We start from the raw sequence: 23,786 nt of genomic DNA, 5'->3' as shown, positions 1-23,786 counted from the left end.
AACCAAACCATCTGCAGTGCTCATATCGTTATAGTAACTGCAGATTTAAAAGCTTCCTGATCACTGTATCTAGATCAATCCAAAAACTCTAGGCACATTTTCTTCCTTTGTAGGGACAGACCCAATCTATATACCAGACTTCCAGACCAGGTGTGGCAGGTCAGCTCAGGACTCAGTTGCATACACACATTTACCACTTTTGGTTTATCCATGGAGGCATCCAAATGAGTTTCCACTGCTGTTTTACACTATTACGGGATGTTAAATCAAAAAGTTATTACAAAATGTTTATTATCTGCTAATCATTTTATAGACAAACTTGAAAGATTTAATAGGCAAATTTTCATTTGTCAAAGGCATATATATCCTAAACATTATTGCCATGCAGAAAAAACATCTTGCAAAAAAGTCCAAGTAAACTGAACGTATGTGCATGTCCCACCAAAGCTCCAGGGAGCACCCCACGCTCCTGCAACCCAGCAGCAGCCCCTGGTGGCACTGGCACTGCCTCCACCAGGGACTCACAGGCTTGAAAAGAAGAATCCTACCTGTAAAGTACTGTTCCCCCACCTAATTGCCACCATATCAATTTTTTCACTTTAGATCTTTGAAAATGTTTTTTTTAATTTTTATATTTAGTCTGTAATTCAAAATTCAGGCACAAGCATTCCAGCCTGCTGTGGAGGTGTGAGCCCAACAGTAACTCCATGCTGCTAAACCCTTTCAGCAGATGACAACAATTATCACCCATTTACTGAGGGAGAACTGGGAAAATAAATAAAAAAACCATTATTTATATGGTCTTTCCAACCTGACCTCAGAGCAAGCTGAGCAGTAAGGTCAGTGTATGCACTTCTGCTTCCTTAAGGGTGCTGTGAGAACGGTACTGCAAGGATCCTCTGCAGTCTGCATTGGTTATTGCTTCACCTCAAGCTGCAACTCTGAGTACTTAATTTATCAGCATAAACTACAATTTTCTGTCTTAGCTTCTTGCAGAACTCCAGTTTCTTCCCTTTCCTATGTTATTCTACTGCTATTATTTCTAGCTAGTCCAATCACTCCACTACATCCAGTTCTGATGATAACAGGTAGAGCAGCACTGGATTTTCAGTGAAGGATTCTAGGCTGTAGAATTAATTTTCTTCCTATGATCCTGAGAAAGGCAGAAAATTCTCAGACAAACCCAAAAGGTCAGTTGCATTAGGATCAGAGCTACAGAGTCACAGATGCATGACAACCCAACACTAGATAAAATGGATTGGCAATGGGCAAGGAAAAGAGCATGCTCTGAGTCAGATGAAGGAGAGTGAAACATCTTATCAATACCTGGCTATTTTTATATTACAAACAAAACACATTTCCCAATGGCTACACCAAGAAGGATTCTGGAGTCAACTAAAAGAAAAAACTAAAAAAATCCAAAACCAACATCAGATTTGTTGATATTGTGCAAATCCTTACAACCATGACAGTTTAAAAGTTTAGTGCACACAACACAGAACCAGTTTTCTTTAGAACAGTGTAACACATTTATTGTTCACATTTGAAATAATTTGGTTGCTCACTGAACCACTGAACATCTCAGATCTGTAAACTCAATATCACTATAAAACAATTTAAAATGGCAAGTAAAATAATGTTTCATTTAATGGTTTCTCAGCATAATCACTTTGTCTATTTACAAATATATAAACATTTTGCACTTTAAGTCATCTGAAATATCAAAGAGGTATTTTCAAATCACACAATAAATATAGAACCTGTTTTGTTAAAAATCTACAGTATACTGTACATTCAAGTTGAGGCAAAAGAAGCTTTAATGCTAGTTATGCTTGAGACATAAATGAATTTTTCCAATAATTAAACAACTTCTAAAAGTGCTATCTCTGCCCATGATGAAAGATAAAATTAGGATCCAGTATTTCGTTACAGTCAGTTTCAGACCATTGCTTCATTCACAGAATCAAAGCTTCTGTTACTAGAAAAATATCAAAGCTTTTATATATTTTTAAATTCTGCTTTCAAGAGTTGCAAGGAAGAGGCAAAAAAAAAAAAGTCTAAAAAATAAGCCATGTGCACACACATACACACACACCACAATTCAGATCACCACAAAATCCTTTAGAAGAATGATCAAACTCACAGCATTCTGTTTCACTTTAGAATGAAAAATTTATGAACAAATCTCTAACAAAAACCCCAGCAGGCAACCCTAGGAAGTCTAAGGCAGTTGTTCTATGTGCAAGTTTCTACATAGCAGAGTGCCAGCTCCAGAGTCTTTCCATGACTTTGTGCTTTACTCAGTTTCTTCTTTGTCACTTTCCACCCACTGATTTGGCTCGATTTCTCCAGCAGACTTCTTTGTTGCAGCACTGGAACTGGGAAAAAGAGACTGTTATAAGGCAAATAAATTACACTTCAGACAGAATCACAATGCTGTTTTCATGATGCAAAATTTAATGTTTCGTTATATATAAATCATAAGACTTAGATTGGGCTTTTAATAAGTTACCCAAAGAGTTTCTATGCTCACCACAAGACTTTAAACATATATAAAGATATATAATAGGTAACCATTTCCAATATAAATTAGATACCTGTTATATGTAATATATTGAGATATCTGGCAAGGTTCTTCTGAAACAAGATCACTCAACATACACTGAGGTTTTCTTTGCCGAGATGTGGATTTCGCTAACTGATTGTCTTGGTCAAAACCTAAAGGAGATGTATATACATATTATATACATTATATATATTATATATCAGTGCAACCACAGTGCAACTGAAAGAAAATTAACCACTTGCTTCTTTATGCCTTCTACTTTTAAATGAAAACCAAACCCAAACATACCAAACATCTTACTGCAGATCTATAATAATACATCTAATTGTTATAGATTTGTGATACAATTTTTAAAAGGAGACTTAATGCTACTGCAGTTATATTAACATTAGGATTATTCTAAATTTGAAAATTAAGCAGTTACATACACAACCACCACTGCAACCAGTCATATTGAAGCAAGCTTAAAGTCACTCAAATGTAAGACTTCTCAATTTAAAATCTCTATACATGAGGATTTTTTTAACTGCCTTAGTGAGCATATTCACATTTATTTATTAAAAAAATTCCTCATTCTTACCAGCTGTGCTGTCATGTACTTGGTACTCACTACATCTCTTCACAAATATAAATTCATTACCAGTAACTGTGATAACTATTAGTTATCAATTGCCTTCTTAAAAGGAGTTTATCATCAGCTAACCGAAAGGAGAACCATCAGTTACCCTGACATAGAGAGGCATATAGGTACTTGGTAAAATTTGTCTTCAAGTTTTTTTTAAATCTTTTTATTCATATTTGTATCTTCTAGCTAAAAGGGGGTCGGGAGAAACATAAGAACATAATTTGAATGAAATACTTGCTTCCTAAGAAGGCACTTGGAGATGTCACATTTTCAGAGTGCTTGTAATCAGTAGATATACTTAGGAACTGTTGCTTCAGCCACGCACCTCTATCTTCTTCAAATGCCTTCCTCTAGGAAAAGATATGGCAATTTACACTTGGGACCACAGAACAAGCTTAGTCCAAAGCAGAAATCACATTGTCCATGTAATTAAGGAGAGCCAGCAGCTTTAACACAGAACTGGAGTCATGTGAGCAAGCTTTTGAATCCAGCAAGGATTAGCTGAGGAGCTATGCACTTACAAGCCAAACCCCATGTTTTGTTTCACAGAGGTCTGACTAATCCTTTCATTTTACTGTTCTCCAGTCCAGTGACACAATCTCCTATTGCTGCCTTCTATGCTCCCTTTTCCCCTCAGCGCTGCACTGCCTCTTGGAGGCAGTCCTCACTTCTGGGCAGCTGCCAGTAAGGGTTATTGCTTAAACTTCAACCCTGAGCCTTCTCCTAAACAGGTAAGAATGACACAACATAGCACTGATTATTTCTTTCTGAAACTGGGGAAGAAAGAAAGGGATTGTTCCTTTTTCCAATCACTCCAATTCCATTCCATTCACTCCATTTCCAATTCTGAGCACAGAAAATGAAAATAACAGGTAAAAGACAACCTCCAAAAGATCCTGTGGCTCTGGAACCAAGCAACAAGCTATTTCATCTCCAAAACCCATCAGTGAAACAGGATGTCTCCATTATATAAAATAATTAGAGCAAGCTGAATTTCACTGCAAACTTTCACAAACACCCACAGAGCTTAAAGCTTACAGCATTGCTTCTCTTTTCATAATCAAACATTTTAACAAGCAGAAGCACAGGCAGCTACACTAGCCACTGGTTTTCAAAAAAGTTTAGGAATTCAACCCTGAAGACAAATCTGACTGAAATTTGCACAGGCTTTGCTTTCATAGGAAAGTAAACTTAAGCAGCATCTAATGAAGAACTTAGTGAATAAACAGACTGATTCTGGGGATTATTTAGACAATTGAAAATGTGAAAAAACAGGTTATTTCAGTTGCAGCAAAACTGTATTTTCCAATACACACTTTTTTTTTTTGTTTTTGATACCAACAGAATGATCTCCTACAATGACCAAAGATATGTTTTATACACTATGGGAATAATCTTTCATCTGTAGATGTTAGCAAACAGCTACTGCTGGATGGCTGCTCTTCAGTATGCATAACAGCAGAACTACTTAATTGTAACTTGTCTTCCATAAGAGCTCCCTTTTCTAATACCCTTCTACTTCTCTGTTACCTCAAGTCCTAATCTAATGGCAGCTTCCGTAAAACTTCTTCGTTCCTTCTCAAAATTCTTTTTTTGTTCTCTAAATAGTCTCCATTCTTCCTGAAGACGCTCTCTTTCTTCCAACAAGTAGCAATCCTGTAGTAACAGAGTGGTGTCATCATCACATGGAGACATAAGCTGCTGCTGCAGATATAAAAAAGACAAACATTAATTTGGGTGTGACTTTTAAGAAGTGCAGTATCTCCACACAAGTTCAGTTTTATCAGAAAAACAGTGGAAGTTAATATGGAAACAAACAGTAAGTACAGTGGTGGCAGAGTTTTAGATGGCAAGCAAAATTTCTGTTCAAACAGCTGACCTCAGTCTTCCACACAAATTATTATTACTCAAAATTATTCCTACCAGGATTATAAGCTCTTAAAATTACTAACCAACCCATTGGCACATCTATACTCAGACAAAGCATTAATATATTTTACTTAAAGAACATTATCAAAGAAAGGAGAAAGGCTCAGGGATGAGGAAAGTAGCACAGTAAAAAACAAATAATGTTAGATTTAGTTGAAGAAAACAAGAAGAATGAAAGACTTCTACCTGTAAGAGCTGTTGCTGAGTTTTAATCATTTCTTTACATTGCTGAATCTCTAGCTCTAGCTTTTCAGTTTCCAGCTCATGGTCTTCTCTGGAAATGACATCTTTTTCATTCAAAGCTCCTGAATGTACCCGTGACACTAAGGGAAGAAAAAAGATACTTAAAAACAAAGCAAAAGAGTCCCTCACATCAGGGACTCATGGCCATAGCAGAAGGATTTAGATTGTATTTGTTTCATCATGAAAGGCATATATAAAATGAAAAAGTATATCTATATGTATACATATCTCAGAGAAAAGACAAAATTGGTGGTACATATCTAATTATGCACAAAATGCAGTTCAGACAAAAACCAGCAATGAAAATATATCTGTTTTGCATTCCCCAAGGTAAGCCAAGCATCTGCACTGCAATTCAAGTGTCACATGAAAACCCCACTTGTTTCAGCACTTTTTTCAAAAGGAAAAACAAGACAAATGAACATGCTGCTAGCCTATTCTTCTGAGCCCATTTTTGAAGGGCATGTGTTCATAAAAATATGACAGTAACTATATTTATCACAGATATAAAAAGAAAGCCTTTCCTTGAAGTCCTGTGAAGGAGAAACAGTGCTAACAAACATTGTGTGCATATTTTCATCACAATTAGAGAATGAATTAGTAAGGAATAAATTTTTGTACAGTACACACTGCTGAATTCAGTTTCATGCATAGGTATCACAGTGATTGTAATGAGAAGTTTTGATCCCCTAATGCCAGTATTCAAACATTATTGAATCCTAAAGGACTACACCGTGGTCATCTCTATAAATCCAAAATAGGTCACTTCAAGAAAATAGGAAATACTTGAAATTTTTTTCCTGATGCTTATAGCTGTATTTTTTTCAGTTAGTTACACCAAATCAAGTATTACTCAGAACAAGTGTTAAGTCCTTTCTATAGTATAAACATATTCTCATAGACCATCTGCTCTTTTATTTGCAATTGCATGCATGACCTTCTCAGTCTTATTCTTAACTGCAAACATCCCTGTGGTAGCAGCAGCATTTGCTTGCACAGGAAAATAATACTAGGAAAGAATTTTATATATTTTTAGCCATCTTTTAATACTGTTTAACAGATGGAAATAAGAAGAGTCCGGCACCACCTCATCAGCTGGTTTGTGTTAGAATGCCACAAGAAGCCTCAGAGGTATGGATGTGACAAGCCAAGACTCTTGAGAAGGATTTACATATTCTGCATCCAATTACTTCAAATTGTCACATCTCCATTACTGGTATATCCCCAAAAAGGTTACTAGAGGGCATATACTTGCAAAATAGAAATAATTATTTCTTCAGAAAGTTGATGTTGACTGTGTCAAACTATAACCATGTCCAGACTTGGAGTTTAATTGCTTTCTTAACCATTTACAATTAAAACTTGCACAGAATAATGCCCATCACAAACTTTTTCATGAAAGTCTGCCAAGTCACAATTCCTTCAGTTTTAGCTTAGACAGTCAGTAAGGTGACTAAGAGCATGATACCGAACAGAATTACAGTTGCATTTTATATGTACACATAATAGTTAAACTTCACCTTGGTTATCCAGCTTTTCAACATGGTTTTTTAACATTCTCCATTGTTTCCTAATGCTGTTAGTAAGCTGTTCTCGCACAGTTTCACAAGACAGTTCCCACATATTCTCTTTATTTAACTCTCCAATATCTTCCTCCAGGTCTGACAGCACCTGTAGAAGCAGAAACAAGAAACTGCAAACCACTCCACCACTCCAAATACTTGTGTTTGTTTATTTAAAAATGAATATGGATTTAATTTACTGAAGAGCAGGAAATGTTTTTCCATTCAAGGTAATTTGACTGTCAGAGTTCAGTTCCATGACAGCATATGACCTGGCAGTTCCTAGAAACCCATCACAGGGAGCATATACCAGCTAACAAGACTCAATCTCACATATCTTTGAGCTAGAGAAGTTCAGACTCCTGACTTCTGCTGTCAAACCTAAGCTGACAATAAATTCACTATGCAGCAGGAAGAGCATTTAAGACAAAGATTTTTTTAATGCTAATTTTGCCCTGCTTTATTTTTCTCCAAAAGACCACAACCACTGCTAATGGAATTCACACCTCCCTCTTCCACTTCCACTACACTACTATTCAAACATCAAGCCTGAATTGCTATCTCTAAAACTCAGATATAAAAGTCTAAAGGGTCCAGGGGAGACTAGTCCTGGATAGTTTAGTAGATTTAAACTGAAAAGCTAACCATGGATGGATCTCAAGCACAGCAAAGGATGTGCAATCAACTGTGAGATCCACAAGAAGTTTGTCTTTTTTTCCCCCCCATAATGATTAAATTACTCCAGCATTACACCAAGCTAAGAGATTTAATTTTAACTGAAGAATACTTACTGGCCCATCTTCACACCTTTCTTTAGGTTTCTGTTTCTGTGGTGGGAGAAGTGAAATCATCTCTTTCTTCATTTGCTGAAGAACTTTTTTCAGCTCAGCATTTTCCACTAAGAGCTGCTTTTGGCGTTGTTCATAATCACTTAACAGAACTTTGTACATTTCTTCTTCATTTCTGGAAGAAGAAATCTCACAGTAACAACTTAACAGTTATAATATGTGCTTCAATTAATGTTGTTCTAAGACAACTACCTGGCTTCTGTCTTATCAGTCCTCCATGCACCTCTCTTCCCATCAGCTCTGCCAACATAATTTAGAACTTCCATGGCTACAAATTAAATGGATATTTCAAAGTGTGAAACGACATGCAAACATATAAATAAATCAGATTTCAGTATATTTACCTATTTGCATTTACATGTATTTATTGTCAAGACATCACGTTACCAAATACCACACCCTCGGTCTTAAGACCCACATGAAACAATAATGCTCTGCTTAACAAAGTAAGAATAAGATAATCAAGGAAAGATTCTTGTGTTCAGAACCTCACAGAAGGAAATATTCTCAACCTGCCTTGTGTTTTTCATGCACTTCTTAATGGCACTTTTATCCCTATTTCAGTCTTTACATCAGTGGTAAATCAACTGTAATCTCTTCTCTGGAAAAAATGCCAGTTTTATCTCCAGTTTAGACTAATCAACTTCCTTTAGCAAGGTATTCCTCAAAACAGAAATTTCTGTCCACATTTGAAGGAAAAAGAAACAAAAACTATACAACAAACCCCCTGAAACAACACATCACTCCAGATTAGAGGTCCAAGTTCAATTCCAGTTAGCTAAAAAGCAAACAGTAACTAGATTTAAACCCCTGTTATTTTGTCCTCACTGACGCTAGAACTAGTATTAGACAAGTGGAGCCAGAAGTAAGTTTTACTGACCTCATGATGAAGCTGCTAGAGATTACTGAGCTGATACCTAAAAGACTTTCTGTAGCCCAAGTAAGTGTTCCTGCTTTTTTACCTAACCTGGTTTGGTTTACCCATAAGCACTTTGAGAAAGTAGATAAAAGAGCAGGACTTCCACTGGAGAAAACGTACATAAATTCTCTCAGGCCAGATATAGGAACAAAAGGTGCTGATATTTTTGTCAATTATGTAACACTGATACTCATTTTTAGCAACATATCACAAAAAAACCCTATACTCACACTCAACACCACTGATGAGTATGTCAAACAAGTTTCATACAATACATACAAATAGTCACAAGATTTCTCCTCATTTCACAGAGCACTATATGCTATGCCTATCTTTTATTTCCTCTCTAAAATTTCTTATTGCTTATTGTTAGCACAAATATACTTCAGTAGCTCAAGGAGAAAAGTTCATGCAATGTTTCTTCCCAGTTTTAAGTGGTGAGTATAACACAGTGTTTACTGCATTAAACCTAGAGTCCTGTGATGGCAGCAGTAGCAAGAAAGTAAGAGACAGCTCTAGCTTAGGAATTAAAAATTATCTCTAGTGAAAAACCAATTTTGTAAAGACCTCCATCTTGGCTTGTACTTGGTAAATGATCTTATGACACACAACATAAAAGTTCATTAGCCTCACACAATCAGCTGACATGAAATAATACATTTTTTAAGATTTTAACATTTAAATTAAAATATACAAGAGGAGGGCCATATTGGCTTTAAAGAATTTTACCAAATTTAAACATTTTTAACAAACAGAATGGGCTGTTTCACTGCAGTAAAATTCCCAGAGCTACTTACCTATCTTTTTGTCCTTTTTGTTCATAACTAACTGATGCAAGCGTTCTTTTAATTTGTTATATTCTCGCTCTTTCCTTTTCATATCATGATTGTACTGTGTAGCTCTACTGGAAATTATGTTCTGTAACTTCTGTACCTAAAAGCAACCCCACAAAAACCTGTATAGAGCTTAAACACATCGATTTCTTCAGAAAACAAAAATACAAGAAACAAAATGATGCTTCTATTAAACTGTGTTTCTGGTGAAGTGACAAAAGGAATCAGGAGAACTCTTCCCAGCCCGTGGATTCTGGCCTGAGACTTATCCCAGGGAACTTATTTTCTTTTTTTCAGAACCCACCATCATAAACAACATAATATAATACTATAGCTCCTCTGAAGTATTACTGAACTCCTGTTCTGGCAATTCATGTAACCTTCTTTAATACTTTTACTGAACACAGCAAAGAGATTTTTTTGTTTTGGTACTTAATGTTCAGGACCTAGTTTAACTTTAAAGAATGCTTTTTAGGTTTATACTACAAAAGAGACCTTTTTGGGCAGCACCATGCTGAAAGACTGCCTATTCCATTTGGTCTAAAAGAACATTAAAACATAAAAACCACATTTTTAGCCTGTACTATCAACTACCTGGATTGTGGAGGTTTTTTATTCATTAATTTTAACCTTACAAAGAGCACATATTTTAAGGTGGAACTTTAGGACTATAGGACTGTGTAAGAAGCACACTGGAAACAAAACCCAAACTAAGTAGTCTTCAATTTCTTGCTTCTTCCAAGAATCCCAGGTCTAATGAGAATGTGCTTTTGGGCTGGGTTTCCTTCCCCTTCCTTTTGGTCTTTTGCTCTCTCCTGTGTAACAAAAATCCACCCCTAACAAAAAATCCAAACAAAGAAAAGCTCCTATACATATAGTTTTAAGTATGTGACTGAATCCTGTTGCCCCCTCATATTTGAGAGCATTGTAAGATAAAGCTATGCTCAAAAGTATAGAAAGTCTCAGAAAACTGCATGTGTGTTTCTGCAGTACACCTTACAATAATTACAGCTTGGATTTAATGCTTATAGAACCTATTTATCCACATGCAACATGCCAGTTTCATCACTCACTTCATCCTTTTCATTTTTAAGTAACTGGTGCAAGTTTCTGTTCTTGTTTTGCAGTTGTCTGTCTCTTTCCTGAAGCCCAACTATTTCCCTTTTAGATAATTCCAGTTGTTCCTAGAAAAAGAATTGAGGGTTCAGTATCTGTAAGAATTAATAGCAAATGATTCAAAGAAACAAGCAAAAAAAAAAAAAAAAAAAGCCCAGCCAAACCATATCTCTGGAACTATGTCAGCCTATAGATTTGAAATCTGATGCTTTGTGGATGATCTTGCATTCTCAGTGAGAAATTAATTCTATTTTCTGGAGCAAGAAGTATGATTCTCCAGTACAAGAAACAATCTGTCTCACAAGAAATAAACGTTTAGCTTGGTATTTAACAGATACCTAATACAGCCATTACATTAAGTCGGGATTCTGTAAACACCTGTACACTATGATAGTGAGGTGAAAACTGAACAACCGTATAAATTTGGAATTACAGTATCACTGGAATGCTTCTGTTAAACAATCAAGGGAACATTAACACTGACTTACAGTGTGACCACAGAAAAGCAAATGGGACATTTCATATACAGAGTAAAGATACACAGATTATTTCATTAAAATAGATTATGCAAAACTAGCATTTTATAAATCTTTTTCTACAAAAGAGATTCAAACAAACCTGAAATTTCCAACTTAAAGGACTAAGCTTCCAACTTAAAGGACTAAGCCACACCCTACGTACAAATTTTGTTTTTTTTTTTTCCTATGTTTAGTAAGCTACAAGCGTGTAGATGTATTTAAGCAACATGGGAATACAGGTAACACAATTAGAAATCGAGATAATTGCTGCATAGTATTTAAAAGAATTTAGATGAGAAACCTTACAAACTGACAGCTAGATTAAATACTCTGTAGAAGCAGTACTAGTAAAATTACACACACACACACACACATTAAGGCCATTTGTCTAGGGAAAGTAACTGCAGTGTTCTGGCATTTAACATTCCATAGCATTTGTATGAAAATGTGTGCAGTTGCATGTTATTTTTAATGTCACATTGAAATGCTTCTACATGGTTCAATCCCAGCAAAAGGACTACTATAATTTTGAGAATCTACAGCAGTATTTGTCAGTGGGGTAATGCTGGAAAGCCCTAGGGGTAAACAAAAAAAACCAAAGCCCCAAATCATGCACTGAAATATTTTAATTACTAATGATTAATATTAATTAAGTGATTGTTAATTAATAATTAAAATTGTAAAATCAATTTAAGTTGTTAATAATTATTTACTAGTTTGAGGGTTTTTTTTTTTCAGAAATCAAAGGAAAGACACTCCTCTAATACGACTGCACATACAAGTAGTCAGGAAGCAACATCGATGGTGAACTTCCAAAAAATCAGCTACTCCAGTGACTGGCCTTATACATGTATTTATCCTGAGACAAAACAATGCTTAGTAACTTTAGTTTTGAAAACAGCTTCTGAGCAATTCTTATAAAGAGCCCTTGTAGTCAGCTATCCAAGGAATCCAACAGAGAAAATACATGGAAAAAGCTACAGATACAGACTGGTTGCAACCCTGCAAACACCCACTAGAAATATGACCTACACTTTTACTGGTTACAATTATATTGTGAATTTATCTTTTAGATCTGGGCATATCCTTTTAAGTGACCCTAAATTATAGCAACAGAAGTCTTTAATATTTTCTCCCATAGCATGCATTAGCACTCTAAATTTGAACAGTCTTCCCTTCTCCTTAATTAAGGGGGCCATAATTCTCAATAAGTATTTGATTCTCTCAGTAATTCATATTTTGTTAACATTATGAATTTGCAGATGGAAAAAAGGCTTTAAAAAAATCTTGGGAGAAAACCAAAGAGCGCTCACTGTTAAGCATGTACAGTATCTGTTAAACATTAAGTGTTGCATAATATTGGTGGAATTGTCTTGTTTTCTACCTTTAATTTAGCATAGCAGTTCTGCAAGTGATCCATATCACTACCCAGTTTCAGATGCTGCATTTCTACTTCTTCCTGAGCTCGAAGGTTCTTGTGCTGCCGTACAAGCAATTCATTCATGCTGTTTATGATAGATATTAAATTTAATTCTTTTCCTTTGGACTCCGCATAAATAGAAGGAAAGCCCAGTGTTGTCAATTCCTGGTAAAAGACAAGGGTAGAGGGGAAATAAACAACTGGATCAATCTCTCAATTCTCCAAAAGAGAAACAGTATCTATATGAAATTCTAGACGAAGGGAAAGAAATTTCCTCATTTCCCAGCAGCTGGCTTCTGTGCATTGAGAGAAACCTTCTTAATCCAGTGAATCTTTACTATCACAACTGATTTAATGACACCTTCAGACAACCTCCAATAAACAAGATCCAGCTTACCCTATTGAGATAGGATATACTTTGTTCAAGATTCTCTTCTGTGCAGAAGGCACTGAAAAAGCTGTGCATGCTTTTGGATGAAGGCAGTGGCAAGCGTAGCACTTGTGAGTTCATGCTTAGAGGAGTTTTCTTCTCTGAGGTATACTGAAAAATATTTTTGCTATCTAAAAGATAAAAACAATAAGAAAAAAGTCAGGGCAGAAGTTTAGGACCCGTCATAAGCAAAAAAAATCAGATCTCCAACTGCTTAAACTGCTATTTATAGAAATGTGCAAGTCTTGAGCTTACAATTTTCTAGAACCACTTATTGAAGAATTCACAATGAAAAATATTTGTGAACTGTCACTGAAGTTTTAGGCTCATTAATATGTTAAGGTATTATTTCTTTCAAATTTTACTCTTCCACCAGGAAAAAAAACTGCCCAACCTTTATTAATTGGGTTGCTACTGTTTTCTTTTTTACACAGGTACAGAAGCTGTGCATTAGTGAAAATTCTTACAGAATGTACAATATCCTCATTCATATTTATTTTATACTGTCACTTACTCTTCCACTAGGTAGAGACAGGCAAGAAAATATTCACTCATTTAATAAATTTTAGTCATTGTATGAGATAACAGAATTTAGAACAAGTAAAGAAATCTCTGAAAGCACAAGATTTGCTGAAAAATCTGATTAAGAATGTGGCTGAAAAGTCTTAGAACCTTTATATTATGTGAAAGGACAGTATTTTACAGCAGCACTTCTGTAAGGACTCTAAAGCAAAACACTACGTGCTACAACATTAACATTCTGCTGAACTAGCCAATTATTTCATGCATGAAACTCTGCTCTCTATTTAGCAGTTACAACAACACTGGTAAAGTTAGCAAATCCACTAAATCCAAGAATATTACCAGTTTACCTGATGACAGCACCGGCACAGTAATAGTCTTCCAATCTCCCATAGCAACAAAGACAGGCAGGGTACCTGAGCAACTGGTTCAGCAGTGAAGTATTTAGTACAATTGCTGGCAATGTGTGTTACGTAGGCATCTCCTAAAATAGCAAGAGCAGTTCAGATTAACAATAGCAGCTAATACAGTTAGAAGATTAAAGCAAGCATAAGAGTGCAACTATTGGACTTGAGCCAAATGAAATTTTTCTACTTTTTTACATAGCACTTGGAACACAATAAGTGCAGCAAATATGCTGTAAAAAATGATGCATCTACCTGTATTAAGTCAGCCTTAAACTAAACTAAATCTTGGAAGCCAACCACTTACTAAAATGCCATGCACATGTGGAGATAACAAAGACACTGTAGATAACTTTCTGTTGATACACAGCAGCAAAACCATAGCAAGTCAAATACTGAGTATTTTCCTGTCACATAACAAGGAAGCAATTTTAGAATAAACTTTTGAAGTTTTAACATGAATCAGTCTGAGTGGGATTATTACTTAAAGAGTAAGGGCTCTATAGACAATATATTGGCATAGAGAGGGCAAAAGGAATTTCTAATAAATATTTAATAATTTAACTTAGCCTGTATATACAGTCATATTTCCCATATTGCTGTTCCCTGGCAAACTCCTTGCTTCTTTGCAGGACCACTAAAATTGCTGAAGAACACAAACAGAAGTCTCACCCTGCTGGCACAACTGCTCAGTACAGCACTGGCTCTCTGGAAACCAAAGGAAAGTCACACAGTCATAAGAAAAGAACAAACTGTTTGTCCCTCACCCTACCTCCAGTGCCCAGTTAAGAAAGCACATAATAGCATTAGAATTACAGCGCTGCTGGAAAGTTAAAATCCAGCTTGGATGATTAAGATTTGGACAGCATCAGCTGTTATATGAACAATAATGTTTCAGGGAAACAAACTTTCCACCTGACAAGAAAGGACAACCTACCCCCCCTTTTTTTTTCCTCAAATAGTAATTTGGAATAATATCTGAAGTAATAATATCAGTTTTAATTGAACTATGTAGACTTTTAGAGGAAAGGGATGTTTTCCCCCAACCCTTGCTAATGTTCCAATAAACACACTGTGTATAAACTACTTAAATTTCTGACACAAAAACTTTGCATTTTTATCACTGTGGAAAGCTATAATTTGGTGTGTGTGTCTGTGTGTGGGTAAAGAATAGAAGGATGAGGGAGAGGCGGGGGGGGTTAGTTTGCTCTCTTATCTGTAAAGATCTCTTGAGAACACAGAATAAAAATCCTTATCAGCATTTCAAAGAAGAGAACACAGCACCCAAAGAACCACCAAGTTCTTAAGAGACCATACTGGTGCACAGCCATGTTAGAGAATGCTCATCACTAGAAGGTAAAATAACCAGCTGGATGAATGTTTCTTCAGGTTCAAAAATTTACTTGGAAGGTAAACTGTTATTCCCCAGATGAGTTGAAACCTTGCAGGAACTACTAAATTGCACATCAGAAAGTACAAATAATGCAGAAAGAAAACTCAGCCAATGTACCGATCTAGTGGCTGTTCTTGTTTAACAGTTATTTCTGCTTTCTCTCTGCTCATATTCATTTGTGCACATTTTCCATTTTTTCCCCCCATAAAACCAAGATGTGCAGAAATAAAAATGTTCAGATTCTAAATACAAGAATTAACTTAATAGCAGAAATCAAAAAGACAGTCTTTATCCCATCCAAAACAACTGTGGTTTTAAAAATGGAATTCAAAGTCAAACTAAGGATTAAAGGGAGACACTTCTTACACGTTAAGTTTTGATTCTGTTGGATCCATCAGATACTGAAACCTGCAAGTGTAAAATAAAGAAGGCAAATTAAGCTACAAGTATATTCTCATTACTGGTATTGCAATCCTACATTCTAATTAGGTATTTCAAAAATATTGTTAAGAAACTCAAGACACACAAATTCCATTAAGGACTGCTGGGAAGTCTACAAAAGTACTACTCACATTTCAGGTATGCCATTACTTTCAAACAAACTGGCTTTTATTCTTTAAGAGACTGCATAGCCATTGAAGATCTTATCACCCAAATTCCCAGCACATACAGTATAACCAACCCACAGGCCTCTCTACACTGACAATACTATTCTGACACAGCATCTATCACCCCAAACAATGTTTGACTGGAAGCAGAAACAGGACTAGTCCAGGTGTGGGAATGGAACTATTTTCTACATTTGAGCCCTGAAAGCCACATGCAGATGCATTCAGTACAGTTGCTTTATCAAGATTACTCTCTAGTGACACTTCTAGGTACTCAGCAAGAGGACACAAAGAAAATTAACACTCAGGCTCATAAGTACATCCAGTGAAGACTGAGAAAGCAAGTAACCATAGGCAGTACAATGAAGTCCAGACAGTGCAACCATATTCTTCCCACAATAATCAACCCTGAAGGCTCTATTTTTAAATTATTTTGTACTTGAAACATCTTTACATACTGTATTTAGAATTTAATTCGGATGTGCAGAACAAGACAACCCTGTGTCAGCTGCTAAAGGGAATGCTACAAACCTTTAGTCCCATGCTGAGATCATCTTATAATTTCCACATGGATTCTACTGCGAGTTCAGGACCTTTGCTGTCACTTCTAAAGCTATATCCAGTGATTAAGACCCATCAGATACATTTCCTTCCCAGTCTGGGCAGTTCCTCTGGAGCAACAGAGCTCAGAATAGCCTCACTAAAGTATGCATGAGCTAAAGATAAGCATTCCTGATGAAGATAGTGTGGATGCAAATTTAATTGAGACACTCTTCATCTCTAATACACTACCAACACTGTCTTTAACTACTGTAACATAGCAGGAGGGAAATTCACAAAGAGGAGGAAAATAAGTTACTCTAGAGCACTGTTTTGTGTAATTATGGAACAATAATATTGTGTAAATATGGAACGTAAGATCAAGAAGGATTGAAAAGTATTTTAGGGATCTCCTCATGCTAAGACAAAAAGGCTTTAAGCAAACAAAAGTAGTAAGAGATTTTCTGTTTCTATAGTTGCTTTTGGTTTGGGTTGGTTGTTGTTTTTCCTCTCCTCAAATCCTGGTTGGGAAAACAGCAGAAAGAAGCAAAAAAAAAAGGACAAAAAAAAAGATTTTGCCACTTCCCAGCATTTCATACTCATGTCAAAAATCTGACTTGATTGCAGGTGGGAGACTAAAAACCACTGAACAGCCAAACTGCTGTAACTCTTTAAAGATTTCCTTCTGTGCTATTCCCTGTACATGGTTTTTTTTGTAGTTATTTCATCAATAGGTTTGATGACTTGCCCAAAAAGTTGTAATGATCTAGAGCTTGCTGGATGCAATTCTGCCAATTGGAAGTGTCACTTCCTGTCCCCAGCAAGACATTTCTGGAGTGCACAAGACCTAGGTGGATCATCAAAAAATGAGTCTCTGAGACAAATTCAAACTCATGAACATAAAAGCAGAGCCATGTCACTGCAAACAAATTTAAAAACCAGCCAAACAAAAAAGCCCAAATACACACACCTCTCCAAAATGCTTACACTACAATCACAGAGAGCTTGAATAATACTAAGGAAACAATGATCAAACCAAGGCACTCAAGTGCTCTCTGGAAAAAGTGAAGTACCAAAAAAGCTCAAAGAACTTGAACTGTCATGGTAATAACATACCAGAACTTTATCCTTAGAAAGGCAGAGGGGGAGTTTTTTTGACAAAAGTCTACAGGACTCCTACACCATTCACTAAACTACATAATTCAGTAATAAATACATCTTTCTTTTCAAGGAAAAGTTTAGATTAAACTTCAAAAATAGTATGTTTCACAAACCCAGAGAGCTGAAAGGAACTGTTCTTAAAATCACTAGTTTATATTTTGGTGAACAGAGGGACTGAAAATTAATGAGACAAGATTCAAGACAGAAATCTGATTAAGTAAGCCTGACTACAGACCATAACATACCTCAAAGACCACAAATACTAAGAAATAGTGTTATAAACTTTACTCAATGCAGCATACTTAGAATTTCTTAGTATCCTGCTTAAACTTGAAAAGGCATACTTGTAACTGAGTCTGTGTAACTCAGACAATCAGAAGAGACTTGCTTGTCACAGCACTGTGCTGTGATTGTATTACACCATCTGGTCACCTCTAACCTGCACAGGGTGTGACACAAATGGGAAACACACTATATGGTAACCCAGAAGGCATTTTTTTTTTTTTGCTGAAAGTAGAAAGCATCAGGATTTTTTCTCTGTCCCCAGTATCCCAACATCTTGGAAAAAAAAGCTTTATAAAGTCAGTATCAACCAGAAATTGTCAAACATTCTTTCTCTGTGTATGTCAAATAGTACTGGAAGTTGTGACCTGTCTGTTTCAACTTGCAAACCTGGAAAGTGTATGTGCCTGCATTTACTTAAAAGGCAATACAACTCCTTCAACTAAAATTATAATCTTAAAGGAACTGTGAATCTGCTTAAAGATTTTACATTTATTTAGTAATCCACAGATGCCACACAGATGGCTTTTATCTGGATAGACAGACATAGCAGTCTATGTAAATTTAGGGCCCAGTCCAATCATGACATGGCAGGTTTACACATGTATTACTGATACTGTCATAAGGCATTGCTGTAATTCATGTCATCACTATGGAAGTCCATGCATTTACTCCCTCGAGTTTTGAAACTTCACTCTACAGCTGTTTCAACACCACAGTTTACAATTAGCACTAAAATATGCATATTGTATCCACTGACAACTGCATAGTTGAAAAAATTCCTTTCCCTAAAGACCTATTATAGTTTTAGTTTTAGTAACCTTCACTTACTTTTGTAATTTTAACGGTCTTGGATTCAAAGCAGACCCCAGATCTTTCCTCTTACATTTACAGGAATGTGGCGATGTAATTGCTTTCTATTAACTGCAAAATCAGGATTGAGGAAAGCCCTCCACTTAACTGCATTCTATGGGAACTTTAAATAATGTCAAATTTCCAGCTAAAATTCTCAATATTGTCAAAAATAATGTGAAAGGCAATTCACACCACACAGCCTGAGAATATTAAATACCTGCTTCATGCTGAGAGTGTCTTACTCAGAAAATCCTAACTACATTTTTCTGTTCCATTTTACTTGGCAAACAACAAGATCACCAAGACTTTTAAGAAAATTTTTATTTGATCTGCAACACATACAACCACACGAGAATATCTCCTCACATCTAACAACATTCAAAGTTCAAATGACCATTCTTTCATGGTCTTTACCTCCAACACTCAGGTTATAAGAAATACAATCTGATCCACTACCTCACGATCCAAGTCGACCTTTCATATACACGACTGAAATTCTGTTAATGCAATTGCTGAAAGAATCACAAGACACAAAAATGTTTCATCTGGCTACCCAATTCCTACCACATTCTGAACTAGCACTATGGGTTTTCACATTAGCATGTTCCTGTTATTAAACAATGTATTTTTGTTCATCTTCACAACTATATTCCTCTGTTTACACTCACAACATTTATTGCATGTAGCTTAAGTAGAATATTCTGCTACCAAACCTTCCCACGTCGCAGATACCCAAAAGAAAAACTTTAGAAACTGTCTTCTGTAGCTCCATCTCCTTTTCCTGAGATTCACTTTAGCCAAATTTTATAGCTTTGCTGCCTCTGGAAACAGAAGACTTACAACAAAACAAAACAACAAACACCAAACCAAACCAACAAAAAAAACCCCAAATCCCCCCAAAAAACCCCAACCCCCCTCCCCCCAAAGAACTCAAAAGCCCCCCACAAAAAAAAAAAAAAAAAAAAAACCCACAATGAAACAAACCTCAACTACAGTTGGTAATATTTACTGGGCAGAGCCAGAACTAGTATTCCAGATATCAGAAATCATTAAACTCTCAAGTTCCAGTAGCTCATAATCTATAGATCAGGCATGGAGTGGAAGGCAGTAATTGTAACTAATTTCTCTAAACATTGCCAGGAATTCAAGGAATTGGCTTTCCCCAAAATCCTGAGTTTCTATTAAGTAAAACAGAAGTGTCTCAGAATTGACTTCATAATTGCAAACAAGCAGGATTTGTGAAATGTCAGTACACCTATGGAAGGAAAGCACACTAACAAGCCTGTCCAGTGCTCTGGAAGAAGGAATGAGCCAACACACAAAACTGCATAACTGGATTTTCAGTGTTTCCCACTAAAAGCTCTTAAGCTGCCAGGGGATTTATTAGTGACCAATTATAGACCAATGGTGCAATCTAGGAATTAAGAAGGTGAGGAGGGGGTTTGACAGTATACTGCATGGAAGTCCCAAAGATACAAAAATCTTTGTACCACATGAAAGTCTCAAAGGGGTCTGTCTGTACAAGAACCTCTATTGTCCAGCAAATTTTAAAAAGTGATGAATGGGTAAATGAGAAAGTTCATATACTCTACACAGTTATTCAGAAAAATAAATGCCCAGATTGAATGACAAGCACTGCAAAAGGTTATCCTCATACTAAGCAAACAGATGATAAAGATCAGCAGCTGAAATTCCCTGTTCATAAACACAAATTAACACAATGAAATCAACAAGTCTGCTACCTACTTAAACCAACAGCTTCTAGTTAGGCATTATCATGCAGAAAGAGACCCCAGGGTTACTATGATTAGCCTTCTAGAAATAACAGCTCACAGGCAGTTAAGAGAACATTGGGGCAGAGGACAGAAAAGAGATGATCACAACATCTGTCTGTGAACAATAAGCTTCCCCAGTTTAAGTATCACACACAACTACAACCTTCTGCATATAAAAAAAAACAGATCTGAAAATGGTGCATGAAGGTCAACTGATCCTTTCATACAAGAAACTAATAAGCTAGAAGATGAAAAAGCTATAGAAATTGGACAAACGTACAAAAAATAATTATTCATTGCTTCTTTTGACACAACAGCTAAGCAGAATGAAATGAAACACAAGAGCATTTTTTCCATTTAAAACACAGACTACTGACTTATATCACCATGAGGTTGCTGCTATTATTCATAAACTGTCTCAAATTCATTGAAAAGCATCCATGAGCAGGTATTAAATTTAGAAAGAGATATACAACCTCAGCTCAGAAATCCTTCAGCTACAGAGTGCAGTACACTAGAAGGATATATAGATAAAAACAGCACTGTACAACCAACCTATACTTAATGATCTTCTCGTTATTTTTTTTCTGGCATCTGATGCCAGCCACTTTCACTGATGCCAATGAGCCTGGTACTGCCCTTTGCTATGCTCTCTCCAGTCCAAATAACTGGTAGTACTACCATAGCCTCTGCCATGGCAAAAAGCAAGAACATCTTTCCCCCATAATACTTAAATCTGAAATCTCCATCAATGGCATCAAACAATCTCTCTAGGTCTCCTTTCCAAGTTCACTATTGAAATTTACCTTTTACAACCGTATTCTACTTCAAAGGCCTCCTACTTCAAGTATGTTCCCTGAAATACCTATCATACCTTAGTAGCCTACGGAGACCTATACAACCACTTCACTGACAGCGAAGAAAGCAGCAGAGTGTTCAACATAAGCAGGGGATGCACTAATACTACAAACAGATCTTGGATTAAGGTATGTTCCTCAACATGAAAAGGACTTCACTGCAAATACGGGAGGGATATATTAAAAAAATTTAAAAAGATACAAGCAAGAAGCTAAAATCCTTTTTGGAACCTCTACTGTTAGATCACGAGAAACTACCAGCTAAACCCGAGCAGTCACAAATTCACTGACTCAGTAGAAAGCTTTACGGCTCTCACCTCTTGGAGCATCCGCCGCTTGTAGCTTCACTGAGATCAACAAAACGCTGGGCCCTCCAGGAAAGCCGAAACACGAACCGAGCTCTCCCTCGTCCCTACGGCGCAACCGGAGCCTGATAAGACCAAACACATGTCAAAACCCACACCACCGCCACGGCCAAAGAGGCCACCGCCGCCCCCTCCACCTCCGCCCCGCACGCAGCCCGGCGCGGCCGCCAAACCGCAGCCTGCGGAAACACCGCTCCCCGCGGCCGCCCCACGCCAGGCACCCACAGGCGGGGCGGGCGGGCAGAGCTCCCCGCGGCCCCGGTACCTCAGCGCTGCGCTCCCGCGCCGGGCCCCGCGCCGGCCCCCTCCCCCCGCAGAGCGCCCGTTACCCGCCGCGCGTCACAGGCGGGGACGCAGCCCCCGCGGAACCCCTCTCCGGAGCCGCCGGTGAGGCGAAGGAGGAGCCCCGCACACCCCTCCGCGTAGCACCACCTGCTGCCGACGCGACGGGGGGAAGGGAAGAGGAGAGAGACGGCTCATAAGAGAGCTCCGCTCCGCGCCCCGCAGCTGCCGACGCCACCGATCCGGCCCCTGGCCAGCCCCCGCGCGGTTAACCCCCGCCGTCCGCACACCCCCGCCCCCGCGCCGCCGCCATTGGCCGGGCTGTCGCTAGGAAACCTTCAACAGGGGCCTGCACCACCCCGGCGGCCTCGGCCGGTGGCGGGGCAGGTGCCGCCGCAGCGCCGGCGTGAGTCAGGGCACGGCCCGGACACGGTAGCTGCGCGTTTGGGACCTGTTGGCAGGTGCTGAGGGAAAGAGGAGGCAGAGGAATGGTTGGGCTGCGAGAAGTCCCCGTGAGGCCTGGGCCCTCCGGAGCTCCGCGTGTAAACGGGGCTATGTCTCCTTACCTACTGTAAGACCATTCACAGAGGACAGAGTGGTCACTACTGGTGTAAAGAAATCGGTCTTTAAAGATTAACCCTTACCTTTGGCTACGTGTTGCTTCTCTTTCCCCACTCTGTACACATAATAAGGCCCTGCTCTGTGCCATGTTGTTACTTGGCTACTGCAGAAACACATTTTGGTAGATTACACTTGAAAGAAGACAGCCCCTTCAGAGCTGCTGTCTGAAATAAAGGTGTGGCTGATCTGAGAAATTAGCTGACACGAGGAATTTCTGGCATTCAGCAAGAGCAAGCTCTGCCCAGACATCACAAAAATGCTTCCCTGTGGGAGACCTCTGGTATCTGGCAGTCCCCTCTGGAGCTGGGAGTGGTGATGGTGGAGCACCTGAACACCCAGTCTGGCGCATGCCTTGTTTGGGTTACCTTCTTTCCAGGTTAATAATGTACAAGATTACCCACCCTACTCTCATTTTGTTTTTAAAGATGAGGTCACCAGAACGGCTTCTTCTAAGAAAAATAACATTCTTAATACAGTAAACATTTTAATTTATAGTGACTAATGAGTCTAAGCTCCATTCTCTGTGAACTTCTCTTTATTAGTCCAATATTCTTTACATATAGCTTTGATGAGAGCATCCTGTTGGAGGACTCAGTGATAACAAATGTCCAAACATAAGGAAAATGGAGAGATGGGATTGTTTTTGATAGTTTATCAAAACCAATTGTGTTACAGGCCAGATCAAGAGAGCATGAAATGATTACTAACAGAAAAATGGCTTAAAATATGGTAGACAAGATGATTGTTACACCTGAAAACTACCATTGCAGGCAAATAGCAATTGGGGCATGCATTTTTATTTTTTATAGATTATATATTTATATAACCTTTCATAAATTCAGTTATTCATTTAAGGTGGCAAATTTTGATTATTTTTCTGTATTTACAGTGTAAGAAAATGGTAACACAGGATACGGTCTGTACTTTCACTGACAGGGTCACCAACTGGACAGGGCAATGGTCTGTGCCATGTAGTGAGACATGGAATCACAAAACCAAGGACTCTCGTAGGTTTTCTTACCACAAACATAGCTATGATAAATCTCCCTACATGTCTCACAGACTACTTGTTCTGCTTCCAGATTCTTTTTCATTGCTTGTTCTGCTTCTAG

At 37.6% G+C, this 23,786-nt stretch overlaps 1 protein-coding gene across 1 annotated transcript; it reads right to left on the bottom strand.

Moving 5' to 3' along the window:
• Nucleotides 1-2,066: 2,066 nt before the first annotated feature.
• On the bottom strand, nucleotides 2,067-22,281 carry SSX2IP (SSX family member 2 interacting protein). Its single transcript, XM_030455336.1, has 16 exons — nucleotides 22,204-22,281; nucleotides 21,724-21,836; nucleotides 15,695-15,736; nucleotides 13,882-14,015; nucleotides 12,977-13,140; nucleotides 12,544-12,744; nucleotides 10,599-10,709; nucleotides 9,490-9,625; nucleotides 7,966-8,041; nucleotides 7,717-7,888; nucleotides 6,884-7,034; nucleotides 5,307-5,443; nucleotides 4,722-4,895; nucleotides 3,430-3,541; nucleotides 2,598-2,718; nucleotides 2,067-2,378 (listed from the first exon to the last, which is right to left on the bottom strand). The coding sequence occupies exons 4-16, from the start codon at nucleotides 13,922-13,924 to the stop codon at nucleotides 2,297-2,299; spliced, it is 1,680 nt and encodes a 559-aa protein (XP_030311196.1). The 5' UTR covers nucleotides 13,925-14,015; nucleotides 15,695-15,736; nucleotides 21,724-21,836; nucleotides 22,204-22,281; the 3' UTR covers nucleotides 2,067-2,296.
• Between the last annotated feature and the right edge of the window lie 1,505 nt (nucleotides 22,282-23,786).

This window comes from Calypte anna, chromosome 8 (assembly GCF_003957555.1).
Source record: "Calypte anna isolate BGI_N300 chromosome 8, bCalAnn1_v1.p, whole genome shotgun sequence".
Taxonomy (NCBI): Eukaryota; Metazoa; Chordata; class Aves; order Apodiformes; family Trochilidae; genus Calypte; species Calypte anna.
The sequence above is the reverse complement of the archived record's forward strand: the minus strand, read 5'-3'. Positions and strand labels throughout refer to the sequence as shown.

Coding starts and splice junctions, on each gene's coding strand:
- SSX2IP (XM_030455336.1), bottom strand. CDS start 13,924: ATGGGAGATTGGAAGACTATTACTGTGCCGGTGCTGTCATCAG. Junction 13,141..13,881: donor TGTGCCGGTGCTGTCATCAG/GTAAACTGGTAA, acceptor TTTATCTTTTAG/ATAGCAAAAATATTTTTCAG. Junction 8,042..9,489: donor CAAAAAGGACAAAAAGATAG/GTAAGTAGCTCT, acceptor TTTAATTTGTAG/CCATGGAAGTTCTAAATTAT.